At 45.0% G+C, this 13,569-nt stretch overlaps 1 protein-coding gene across 3 annotated transcripts in view; it reads left to right on the forward strand.

Annotated features, from left to right (window-relative positions):
- The window catches only part of ccdc136a (coiled-coil domain containing 136a), a 44,495-nt gene extending 40,370 nt beyond the window's left edge, over nucleotides 1-4,125 (forward strand). For 2 of the 3 annotated variants that reach the window (XM_073832296.1, XM_073832297.1), the window contains exon 8: nucleotides 631-4,125. In XM_073832296.1, coding sequence (XP_073688397.1) covers nucleotides 631-636 — 6 coding nt within the window. In that variant the 3' untranslated portion in view covers nucleotides 637-4,125. The remainder of the gene's footprint in view (nucleotides 1-630) is intronic. The other variant, XR_012342296.1, reaches the window with a different exon arrangement.
- Nucleotides 4,126-13,569: the final 9,444 nt, after the last annotated feature.

Here is a 13,569-nt window from a genome sequence, read left to right on the forward strand (position 1 = left end):
GCTAACATTAGTGACAACCGCTTTTACAGAAATTTCACTTTTTTCTGCTTTGGGGCAATTTTCACGTCATAGTTCAGACACGGGCCGGGAATCGGGCCTGTTTTAGCTTTCTCCTAGCTTTAGTCCCAAATTATGTATTACTCTTACGTTTGTGAGCAACTTCTACTGAAAAAATGCAAGTGCAAAAAGTGCTTGTAATGAGTGATCATGGCAACACAGACTCTGTAAAGCAGCCTGAGCAAGCATAAACAAAACACAATGCCTCCATCCACTGTTCTTTGGTTAAACTGTTGAAAATAGCGAGCGTTTGGTCACTATTACTTTTGTCACAATAACAGATACTAAACGCATTAAACAGTGAAACATTGCCATGGTTTCCAAGCTGCCAATCATCACAATTTTGAGACTTTTAGGGGATTTCACTCCCGCATTTAAATGCTGTTGTCACTCCTGGAACTTAGTGTGCACAGGGCCTATATCAATGCACTGCCTTTTTTTGGTTGCTGAGGTAGCGCAATAATTGCGATTGTCTGAATTGACCATGGTTAGATGAAATAACCGCAATCATACGGTTATTTAATAATTGTGACAGGCCTAGCCGTCATCACATTTTCTTTTTTTCCTTTCTAGGAATGATGCTAATTAAAACCACTGATTTGTCGCTGCCGATCTGAACTATATTGTGGAGAGCAAAAGGTACCATTAAACATTGAAACATTATTATTCATGTTTGAATATGTATTATGTTCTTTGTTATCTGTTGTAAAAACAAATGTGAAATGTTATGCTTTTCAATGAGTTGGCTAAATTGTACAATGTCATATCATTATTTATTTATTTTTTTGGCAGTACTTCATGATAAATAATATTGATATGACTGCCAAAAATACTTCAAATAATTTACCTTTTTCTTACCTGTGTTCTTAACCACAAACTGCGACCGACACTCATCACAGCCTCTACAGTAACATCTAGAGTTTAATGGTGTTTTTGATGTTTTGCAATAATAACTACCTTCTAAGACAGAAAGTTCCTGCTTATATTTTTCCTATAATATTTCACATGTACTTCATATTACTTTAGCATATGTTTTAAGGATGTTTTAGTTTTGTTCACCATTTAGCTATGGATTGTCTTGTGCTGTAGGCTTGTTGTACATATCTTTAATATTATGTTAAATTTATATTGATGATTTCTTCCTAATAAGATGCAGTATAAAACATGTATTAATTGTATCAGGCCAAAGGAGGTTTAAACTGAAAAGAGATTCTAAAGAAAAAAAACCAACAACTTTATTTTATACCTTATAAATTATTTTGTGAATGTACACAATAGTTCACAGTAACTATTAGTTCGCAATAACTATATATCTATTCATTTTATATATTTTTATGCATGTTACAGCATGAGCCAACACTATATTACCATATAGATGATTGTGTATAGATTTGTACACTGATGAGAAGAATCAACAATTTAACAATGTCCATATAGTTCTGAACAAAAATCTGTATTTTTGCTTGTGTTCCCCCTGAACATTATTTGTCAGTTACATAATTTTGTCAACATTACAGTATCTCACAAAAGTGAGTACACCCCTCACATTTCAGCAACCATTTTAGTATATCATCTCAAGGGACAATACTATAGAAATTAAACTTGGATATATTTTAGAGTAGTCAATGTGCAGCTTGTATAGCAGCATAGCTTTACTGTCCTCTGAAAATTACTCAACATACAGCCATTATTGTCAAAATAACTGGCAACAAAAATGAGTACACCCTAAGTGAACTTGTCCAAAGTGTCAATATTTTGTGTTAGCACCATTGTTATCTGGCACTGCCTTAATCGCATGGAAAGGACCAGAGCTGCACAGGTTGTTGCTGGGATCCTCTTCCACTCCTCACAGAGCTGCTGGACATTAGACACATGATGCTTCTCCACCTTCCGCTTGAGGATGCCCCACAGGTGCTTAATAGGGTTCAGGTCTGAAAAAATACTTGGCCACCCCATGACCTTCACCTTCAGCTTCCTCAGCAAGGCAGTTGTCATCTTGGTGGTGTGTTTGGGATCATTATCATGTTGGAAAACTGCAGTTCGGTCTAGTTTCTGGAGGGAAGGCATCATGTTCTTCTTCAGAATGTACAGTACATAATGGAACCATGTTTCCCTCAATGAACTGCAGCTCCCCAGAACCAGCAGCACTCATGCAGCCCCAGACCATGATGCTACCACCACCATGCTGGACTGTAGACAAGACACAATTTTCTTGGTACTCCTCACCAGGGCATCGCCACACATGCTGGACACCATCAGAGCCAAACAAGTTTATCTTATAGTTTCATCAGACCACAGGACATGGTTCCAGTAATTCATGCTCTTGGTTGTCTTCAGCAAACTGTTTGCAGGCTTTCTTGTGAGCCAGCTTCAGATGAGGCTTCCTTCTGGGATGACGCCTATGCAAACCGACTTGTTGCAGTGTGTGGCGTATGGTCTGAGCGCTGACAAGCTGACCTTCTACTTCTGCAACCTTTAAAGCAATGCTGGCAGCACTCATGTGTCTGTTTTTTGAAGCCAGGTTCTGCACCTGACGCACAGAACGAGTGCTCAACTTTGTTGATCGACCCTTGCAAGGCCTGTTCCTGTATGACCCTGACCACTGTAGTGTAACTGGGTTTCAGGGTGTTACTGAACCTCTAATAGTCTTGGCCATCTTTGTGGAGAGCAACAATCCTAATTCTCAAATCCTCAGAGAGTTATTTGCCATGAGATGCCATGTTGAACATCTAGTGGTCAGTATGAGGGAATTGTACTTAAAGCACCTAATTTTAACTGCTCTAATACAAGATACACAACTTCGTATGATCCTGTCAAGCAGACAAAAACATAAACATGAAGAATAGACTTTATATGATTAAACAACATACTGCTGTTATGGGTGTACTCACTTTTGTTGCCAGCTAGTTTGACAATAATGGCTGTATGTTTTGTTATTTTCAGAGGACGGTAAATTAACACAAGCTCCTCATAGACTACTCTAAAATATATAATTTCAAAGTTTCATTTCTATAGTATTGTCCCTTGAGAAGATGTACTAAAATTGTTGCTAAAATGTGAGGGGTGTACTCACTTTTGTGAGATACTTTATGTGGTCACTGATGTAAAAAGTAAATGTAACCTCATATTTCAACTAGTTCAACCACCTACAGAAACCACTTCAGTTTATTTGTATAATGCATGAGATGTCAGGCCACAGAATGTTACTGAAGCTGAGCTCAGGCTGTTTGAGTTTTCTGAGCCGCCTGCTGGTAGTTTACAGTACTTGCATGCTTTGGATCATAGTCACATGACTCAAATTCTATGGATGTCAATTCCAAGAGGGTCATGATAACTGTGAAATAATTATTAGAAATAATTTTGTATCTCTTTCTATTAACGGAAACAAAATCTTTTCTAAGGTCATCTGAAATTCACGTTGCAACAGAAGAACATTGCAACAGTTTAAGCAGGTGATCAAAATTATATCAACATTTAACCTGAATTGTTTGGAATGCCTTATCAAAGGCTTTTTATCAAGAAAGTTTACATATTTTTACTTTTCCTGCCAATGTCTTTGATTGTTTGACTATAAAAATGTTACATTTAGATATAATGTAGATTTGGTTAAAAATCTAAGCCAGACATTTATTTATTATGTATTATGACTGAGCTCATGACAGATGTCAGATGACAATTTAGGTCATGTCTGGTCTCTAATAGGCCATTAAGATCTCTGAATCAACAAAAGATTAGCTAAGATTATTGAAGCCTATCAACAAATGGAATTATTATTATTATTATTATTATTATTATTATTCTGCTGTGACAGTGCTACCAAAAACTGTTGTATTTACATTTGTAAAATGTATAGAATATTTGTATATTTTGAACAGTGGTACAGATGATTCATCAGGTTTTAAGGTGTTTAATGTACTGAATTAGCAAAGAACTGAGTTCCACTGTATCCCTACATTTGATAAAGACAAACTGAGTTCCAACCATTCAAAACATTTGTGCGTGTTTCTTCAAATAAGGGCACTTTTTTTGCCCTGTGGACACTTAAAAAATAAAATCTCTTTAAACAAGTTTCATAATTGCATTACTTGATTTGTCTGTTTATATATAAACACACACACACATACATATAGATAAATGCTATGTGGTGTAAATAAATTCCTGGATTGTTTTTGTTCTTTTTGTTCTCTGAGTGTGTGCTGAAATATGTAGACCTCACAGCTCTTTACAGCCTCAAATACCCCTGTTTGGACTCTTCCACCTGCACTCCAACTTAAGTGTCTGTTGCACAACGGTGCAGGGCTTTTCTCCTTAACGTTTCTTTAAATAGTGATCTGGAAGATCTGGACGTTAGCTGTCATACCCTGAAATAAAAATGACAGTGGCTTAAGAAAACCTTTATACTGAAATAAGCTTGCAATGTCTAGTGAACTCTAAATTCTGTTTTGTCTCATTGCTTCACATTTAAGAATATAACAACTGGGTACCACTATTTTATCTCTAGAAAACAGTATGCGAAATATTTTACACTCAGCATTTCCCACCAGCTAGTAAAGATCTCTAATTGCAATAACATTTCATAGACCTTCTAAAACAAACTTATAGAAAACTTTCTAAAAACACCTCATTGTGCTTCTATATAAACAGGTTTCACTCTTTCAGTAATTTCCATGAGTACAAATCTCAATGTTTAAGCATATTCTAGGGATTTGTGTGCTTCTAATTTTATAGCAACAGTTTGGATGGGAGCCTTTTCTATTCTAACATGACAGCGCCTTTTTGCATAAGGCCTAAGGCATGTGTTCATAGAGAAATGATTGATTCAGTCAGTGTGGAAAAACTTGACTGGTCTGCATAAAGCCAAGTCATAATCCCGGTTGAACACCTCTGGTGTGACTTTAAATGCAGACCTTGAGCTAAAAACTCATCACCAAACACCATTGACTTGTACGTATGGGTACAGTCATTTTAGACACTTCCAAAACTGGTGCAACAGAGATGGAAATACAATTTTAAATGCGATAAGTATAATTTCATATTTGTTGCCACAGTTTTGGAAGTGCCCTTTTCTATTCTAAAGAAGGGGTGTCCCAATACTACAAATTTGTCCCAGTGTATATACAGGTCATTGGTGTTTGGTGATGAGTTTTTGGCTCAAGGTCACATTTAAATGTGTTTAGCTGTTTAGACTTGGCTTTATGCAGAACTGACTGAATCAATAATTTCTTTTTGAACCTTGCTTTATACACAGAGGCATCACCATGTTAGAATAGAAAATGGTCCTTTCCAAACTGTTACTATAAAATCAGAAGCACACAATTCCCTAGAATATCATATGCTTAGCTTAAACGTCAAGATTTGTACTCATGGAAATTAGTCAAACCTGTTCATTAGAAGGGGGTTTTCCAATACTTTTGGCAATATAGTGCATGTGTGTGCCATACTGATCATTAATGCAACTTTTTTAACACTAGAATTGTTCGAAAGTGGGGGATCACATTCATCAATGAGTTCAAGGTTCAAGAGAAATATGAGTTGGACTTCCTGGATGACACACACTTCACTACGCTGGTCTATTTATATACTTGGAATTCAGAGTCATAAATCGTCATGCTAACTTAAAGCCAAACATTCATGCTGCCAGGTATGTTGACTCAGGCTCTTGATTTACACTTATGCTAGTAACAAGTGAAACATTAGATCAGGCAGAAGAAGACTAATTGTGGAGATCAACCTCATCAAGTTGGAAAACCACCCTAAACCTGCTCAAACCAGAAAAAAAAGTAGTTTAAGTGTTTTTTCTTCTTTCCCAGCAAGGAAGAGCTATTTTTGAACCATCTCTAAACCACAGTTGAATAAGTTTGCTCTGAAAATATCTGGATTTTTGCATTGGTTGTTCATAAAATGTGTCTAATCTTCATTTAAGTTAAAATTAAACACCTGCCAGACTGCTACTAATAATTAAGCACACACAAAGAGGACTTTTCAGAATTTTACTATAGACATTAAGTGATCATTGAGTAAGTAAACAAAAACTTATTGAAGTCAGTCAAGGTGAAGTGTGGCTCGCACAGGTGCCCATTCCTTGAAATAAAGGCACACAGATACTGGTTACTAACAAATATTATTTCTTCTCAAGTAGGACAGCTTAGAAACCCTGTTCATTAGTCCTAGACCCTGTCTATAAATGTCTTTAAATTCAGGATTCTTAATTCTCTCTTTAGGAGTGAAAATCCATCCTGCAAAGATCACTCTAAGAAAACCACAATAGGAAAATACCCCAGAATATTCTACAAACTGCAGATTTTTTTGTTCATGTGTTCACTGTCAGAAAAATAAATAAATAAATCAATAAAACACTGACAAAAATGGTGTTTGTGTAAGGAAAACAGGAAGGAAACCACGGCTTCCAAAAATAAATATTGAGGTATGTCTCTTATGTTCTGCCAAGACCACCTGGACACTCCACAAAGCTACTGGGAAAATGTTCTGACAGTTGAGAAAAACAAAAGCACTGCACTCCAACATCATACCAAGTATGAAACGAGCATCATGTTTTAATGTTGTTTTGCTGCTTTAGCATATCAAGAGATTATACAGGAGAATTTCAAGACAGCAGTTCAGCAGATTTGTGAGGAAGGATGGCCCAGAACTGGTCAAAAGTGTAATTCAACTACACTCTTAATAATAAAGGTGCTTCACGATGCTAAAGAAGAACCCTTTGTTCCTCTGCTAAATGAGGATCTACAAGTTACTAAATTGACTTTGTCCAGCCTGTCTTGCCAGTGATCACACAATGTTGTCAACAATGTTTTGAAAAGTTCAGTTGTTTTGTTCTTACTGGTGTTTTGTCTATTTATGTTAATTTCCAATCGGTTAGTACTGATCCACCTTCAAAAACGAAACCTGGGATCCAGTTTCATCTATTCTAATCAGGTATGACTGCTACAAAAGGGGTTGTGACTGTGTACGTTTTGCCATTATATGTAATAAAAAAAGAAAAATAATTAGTGCTTGGTCTTGATAATTGAAAGCCACTTTAATGACTACACTCTTAAAAATATAAAGGTGCTTTAAAAGGTTCTTCGCAGCAATACCATAAATAGAGGAACTATTTTTGGTTCCACAAAGAACCATTCAAGGTTATTTAAATAACCATCTCTTTCTTAGTTTTTTTTTAATCTGAAGAACCTTCTTTTGCCATAAAGAACCTTTTGTGAAACAAAACACTGCATCCTGAAACGCTATGGGGAACGCCATTGGCGGGCCGCACTCTGAGTCATAGTCCAACGTCCAATTAGAAACGGGAGTGACGTCACAGGCGCGGTGACGTCAGCGACCAGGAAGTATAAAAGCACGTGCGTTTGAAGCCGGCGTCAGCTTTTGTCATTCAGCGAGAGCGCTCTATGACGATTGTCTGTCTGTCCACATACTGCTGTTTTTTCGTGCCAGTTTGCACAACTTTATTTTGAGCAGTATGCCAAAAGGGGTCTTTAAGAGAGAGAGAAAGGCGGTTGAGCAGCCCCATAGAAAGTGTGTCCCTCCCTGCCAACGTTTCATTGTTGGTGGGGATACACACGATCTATGTGTGGTCTGCTTGGGAGCGGAGCACGCTAGGTCAGCCCTTGAGGGGGTTGGCTGCCCGCAGTGCGAGCGAATGCCGCTGCGGTTGCTCCGTTCCCGGAAAGCCCTCTTTGAGGAGGGGGCTTTCACAAGCGTTCCCCGCGGGTCTGGCCCCGCTTCCGCTGAGGCGGAGCGGCAGCTGCACTCGTGGGGTTCGCAGTTAGATCTGCTGGAGGGAGTTGAGACGGGTGATCCCCTATCTCTCTCCTCACCCAGCGGATCGTTTGACCTCCTCTTGGATGAGGAAGCCCGCACTGCGGTTCCTTCCCTCCAAGAGGAGGAGTCAACGCTTCATCTGTCTTCCTCCGAGGAGGTTGACATTGAGAGCGTTGACACCCCACAACCGCCCCCCCGTTCACCCCAGTACGAGGAGCTAGTCGAGGTGCTGACTAACGCGGTGGCCAAACTCAATATCAGCTGGCCACCCGCTCAAGAACATGAACCGCAGGGAAGCAGGCTCGATGAGCGCTTCCTGCGGGCGAAGTCAGCACCTCCTAAACGGAGCCTTCCTTTTTTCCCCGATCTCCATAAAGAGATCTCGAGATCGTGGGAAAAACCATATTCCTCACGTCTTTTCTCCCCCGCCTCTGATTACTACGGTAATGTGGGGGGGATGGAGGAATATGGTTATAGGACGATGCCACAGGTCGAGCAGACACTAGCGAGCTATCTGTCTCCCGGCCTGGCATCGTCTTTGAAGGCTCCGTCCTTGCCCACCAGGCCATTAAAGATCACATCCGGCTTGATGGGCAAGGCATATGCGGCAGCAGGTCAGGCTGGTGGTTGTCTCCACACTATGTCTGTTCTCCAGGCATACCAGGCTGACCTGCTGAAGGAGCTCAGCGACGGCGAGGAAGTGAGCGTTACAGAGATGCGCAGGACCGCAGACCTGGCGCTCCGCGCCACCAAGGAGACCGCCCGTGCCATCGGGTGGTCTATGGCAGCCCTGGTGGCCGCGGAGAGGCATCTCTGGTTGACCCTGTCCGACATGAAAGAGAAGGACAGGGTCACGCTCCTGGACGCCCCCCTGCATCCCATCGGCCTCTTTGGTGACTCTGTTGACACGGTTGTCAACAGGCACCAGGAGGCCCGTAAGCAGGCGGCGGCGTTCCAGCGTTATCTTCCTCGCCGCGTTTACTCCTCTGGGGCTGCTGGACGGGAGCAGCCCCAGCCGCATGCTAGCTCCTCGCACCGGGAAGCACAGAAAAGGAGTGTTGCTACCCGTACCCCTCCGGCAAGACCTAGAGGGCGGGCTCAGCAACACTCCAAGCCGGGGTCCTCTAAGACGAGGCCGGACCTGAGGGTCGTCCTCCAGTCTAAGAGGGCCTCGGCTAAACGGCCCTGATGGTCGTGGCCCAGGGCCAATGAGGGCAGCCCCTCTCGAAGGGCTAGGTGCCTCACCGCCTCTGAGGAGTACGGTGGCCACCTCTCTTCGGGGCCCTCAGGAGATTCGTCAGCTAACCCTGCCGGTGTTACAGGGCGCGGCAGTCTCCCGCGAACATCATTCTCTGGTCTCTCCACCCGGAAACGTAGCGGAATCAGAGAGTTCGCCACCCCCACGGGGGTCTCTAGAGCGCTTACTTCAGGTGCATCCTGCCAGTTCGCTGTTACAGGTCACCGAGTTAGCTCCTCAAATAAATCCAGAAACCAGTCTCGAGAGGCTGGTTCCCTTAGTAGAATTTCTGGCAGCGTGGAAGCTACTGCCAAATATTTCTACGTGGGTCCTGCGCACTGTAGAGAAAGGCTATTGCATTCAATTCGGCGCCAAGCCGCCACCATTCAGCGGGGTATTTCCTACTCTGGTAAGCCCCGAGCAGGCTCTGGTACTAGAACAGGAAGTAAATACTCTCCTGAGGAAGGAGGCCATCGAGGTGGTCCCTCCTCAACACAGAGAATCCGGGTTCTACAGCCGGTACTTCATTGTTCCCAAGAAGGATGGGGGGCTGCGGCCCATTCTAGATCTCAGACAGCTAAACCTCTCAGTCAGAAAACTGAAGTTCAAAATGTTGACTGTCAGACAAGTTGTGTCTCAAATCAGGTCCGAGGACTGGTTTGTCACGATAGATCTGAAAGATGCATACGTTCACGTCTCCATCCTTCCTCAACACCGGAAGTTTCTCAGGTTCGCTTTCAGGGGCAAAGCTTACCAATACAGAGTTCTTCCGTTCGGCCTAGCGCTCTCACCCCGAACTTTCACGAAGTGTGTGGATGCTGCTCTGGCTCTTCTGCGACTCCAGGGCATCCGCATACTCAACTACATAGACGACTGGCTCATCCTAGCCAGTTCAGAACAGTTAGCGGCTCAACATCGAGATGTTGTTCTTGCTCATATGAAGAAGCTGGGGTTGAGGCTCAACGCCAAGAAAAGTGTGCTTTCTCCATTACAGAGAACCACTTATCTAGGTGTAGTCTGGGATTCGGCCACGATGCAGGCACGAATGTCATCTGCTCGGATCGAGTCGATCCTTACTGCAGCAAATGCGGTCAAGCTAGGCCTGCTACTCACTGTCAAACAGTTCCAAATACTGTTAGGTCTTATGGCAGCTGCATCCAACGTGATACCTCTTGGACTGCTGTACATGAGACCGATACAGTGGTGGCTCAAAACCAAAGGGTTTTCCCCGAGGGGGAACCCATTCCGCAAGATCAAGGTCACGCGGCGCTGCCTACGTGCCTTAGTCATGTGGAAGAAGCCCTGGTTCCTATCTCAAGGTCCAGTGCTGGGAGCTCCTTGCCGCCGCGTCACGCTAGCGACAGATGCATCCCTCACCGGGTGGAGAGCGGTCATGAGTGGCCGCTCGGCCCGTGGCCTGTGGAACGACCATCATCACTCTTGGCACATAAATTGCCTAGAAATGCTGGCCGTGTTCCGGGCTCTGAAGCATTTCCTTCCAGACCTAAGAAACCGTCACGTGCTGGTCCGTACAGACAACACTGCGGTAGTCTACTACATAAACCACCAGGGAGGTCTGCGTTCACGCCCCTTGTACAAGCTGGCGTACCAGATCATCATGTGGTCTCAAGGGAAGCTTCTCTCATTGAGAGCAGTTCACATTCCTGGACGCCTCAATGTGGGAGCAGACGTCCTGTCGAGGCAGGGGCCAAGGCCCAGGGAATGGATGCTTCACCCAGAGGTGGTGAAGCAAATCTGGAGAGTATTCGGTCAGGCCCAAGTGGACCTCTTTGCGACTCAGGAGACATCGCAATGTCCCCTTTGGTACTCTCTAGTTCCTCCAGCTCCTCTTGGACTGAATGCCATGGTACAGACGTGGCCGAGGCTCCGTCTGTACGCTTTTCCCCCGATCGCTCTGCTCCCGGGAGTTCTGGAAAGAGTACGCCGGTACGGTGTACGGCTGTTACTAGTAGCCCCGTACTGGCCGGCCCGAGTATGGTTCTCGGATATAATCATCCTCCTCGACGGCTCTCCATGGGAGATTCCTGTCAGGTGGGACCTTCTCTCCCAGGCTGGGGGCGCAATTTGCCACCCCCACCCAGAGAAGTGGAAGTTATGGGTGTGGCCCCTGAGGGGGCACAACTCATAGAAGCTGGTCTCCCAACTGAGGTTGTCGAGACCATCCTTCAATCCAGAGCTCCCTCTACGAGGAAACTTTATGGCCTAAAGTGGAACTTGTTTGCTTCATGGTGTCATGAACGCCGTTTAGACCCAGTTCACTGCCCGATTGGTACAGTGCTGGAGTTCCTGCAAACTCGTCTTTCCGCAGGGTTAGCTCACTCCACCCTGAAGGTGTATGTGGCGGCTATATCGGCTTACCACGCCCTTCATGGCGGCCTCACAGTGGGCAAAAGCCCCCTGGTCTCACGTTTCCTCCGCGGTGCACTCAGGTTGAGGCCTCGTGCGAAACCGAGAGTCCCCACGTGGGACTTAGCTGTGGTGTTGGAGGCGCTGTGTAAGCCTCCCTTCGAGCCTCTAGAGGAGGTCTCCGATCGGATGCTTACTCTAAAGACAGCACTGCTGCTTGCGCTAACGTCTCTCAAGAGAGTCGGGGACCTGCAGGCCCTTTCGGTGGCCCCTTCTTACATTGACTTTGCCCCTGGGTTGGCCAAAGCATTCCTTTACCCAAGAGCTGGGTATGTACCTAAGGTCCCGTCAGCAACACCACAGCCAATAACGCTCCAAGCGTTTTATCCTCCTCCATTCGTGGAGCACGACCATAGTATAAGTAAGTATAACTTAATGTGTCCAGTAAGAGCACTAGACACTTACGTCCACAGAGCTGCCCTGTGGCGTAAATCAGAGCAACTCTTGGTTTGTTACGGCCCCCCTAAGAGGGGATGCCCGGCTTCCAAGCCTACTATCAGTAAGTGGATCGTTGATGCCATCTCTACTGCCTATGAGTCCTCTGGTCTCCCATCCCCGTTGGGAGTCAAGGCTCACTCAACTCGAGGCGTCTCAGCCTCTAAAGCTCTGATGGCAGGTGTCCCTATCCAGGACATCTGCAGTGCGGCGGGTTGGTCCTCACCTTTAACGTTCGTCAGGTTTTACGAACTTGACCTCAGAGCCACTCCTGGCTCATTCATCTTCTCGCCCTAGCAAGCTAGGTCCAGAGGTCAAAAGGCGCTTTCCTTCTATTAAGGAAAAGAGATTTTACCCCTTTGGTCTGGCAGTTTCCCCAGACAAAGGTGTATTTCTCGTGTCCTGGCACCTATTTACCAGGCACTCCTCATCCCTCAGCGTTCTGGCTGTGTCCTAACTGATTTAGTTTACTCTCCTCCTGGTCTGGCAGTTCCCCAGTCAGGAGATGGATTTCTACCCTCTTGGCCTGGCAGTTCCCCAGGCAAGTGGTGTGTTATCTCGCCTCGCGTGCTTGAGGGCCGAGGCTCATATCCCTCTGGTCTGGTGGTCTATCACAGACGGAGATGTATTACTACTCGCGTCCTGGCAATTTCCCCAGGCGGAGCCATTCCAGTGTTCTGGCAAGATCAGCAGGCACTTCTTGTGTCCCTCTGTTTCTGGCTATAGCGCAGACAAAGGACTACCACTTCTCCTCGTGTGCCTGAGGGCCGAGGTTCATATATCCCTCTTGTCTGGTGGTTGATGACAGACAGAGATGTATTCCAGTGTCCTGGCAAGTTCACCAGGCACTTCTTGTGTCCCTCTTACTCTGGCTGTAACGCAGACAAAGGACTACCATTCCTCCTCGTGTGCCTGAGGGCCGAGGTTCATATATCCCTCTTGTCTGGTGGTTGATCACAGACAGAGATGTATTCCAGTGTCCTGGCAAATTCACCAGGTACTTCTCGTGTCCCTCTTGTTCTGGCTATAACGCAGACAAAGGACTACCATTGCTCCTCGTGTGCCTGAGGGCCGAGGCTCATTTATCCCTCCTGTCTGGTGGCTGATCACAGACAGAGATGAATCCCAGTGCCCTGGCAAGATCACCAGGCACTTCTTGTGTCCCTCTTGTACTGGCTGTAATGCAGACAAAGGACTACCATTGCTCCTCGTGTGCCTGAGGGCCGAGGCTCATTTATCCCTCCTGTCTGGTGGCTGATCACAGACAGAGATGAATCCCAGTGCCCTGGCAAGATCACCAGGCACTTCTTGTGTCCCTCTTGTACTGGCTGTAATGCAGACAAAGGACTACCAATTCTCCTTGAGTGCCTGAGGGCCGAGGTTCATATATCCCTCTTGTCTGGTGGTGGATCACAGACAGAGATGTATTACCACTCGCGTCCTGGCAAGATCACCAGGCGGAGTCACCACAGTGTCTCAGCAGGTAAGTATTCTAGACGCTGTTTCCTTCACGGTCTTGCGAGACCAGTCAAAGGACTATTTTGTCCTCGTGTGCCCGAGGGCCGAGGTACAATCTCTCTCCCTCTTGTCTGGTGGGCTCCACAGACAGAGATGTATTACCACTCATGTCCTGGCAA

Source organism: Garra rufa, chromosome 25 (genome assembly GCF_049309525.1).
Source record: "Garra rufa chromosome 25, GarRuf1.0, whole genome shotgun sequence".
In the NCBI taxonomy this organism is placed as follows: Eukaryota; Metazoa; Chordata; class Actinopteri; order Cypriniformes; family Cyprinidae; genus Garra; species Garra rufa.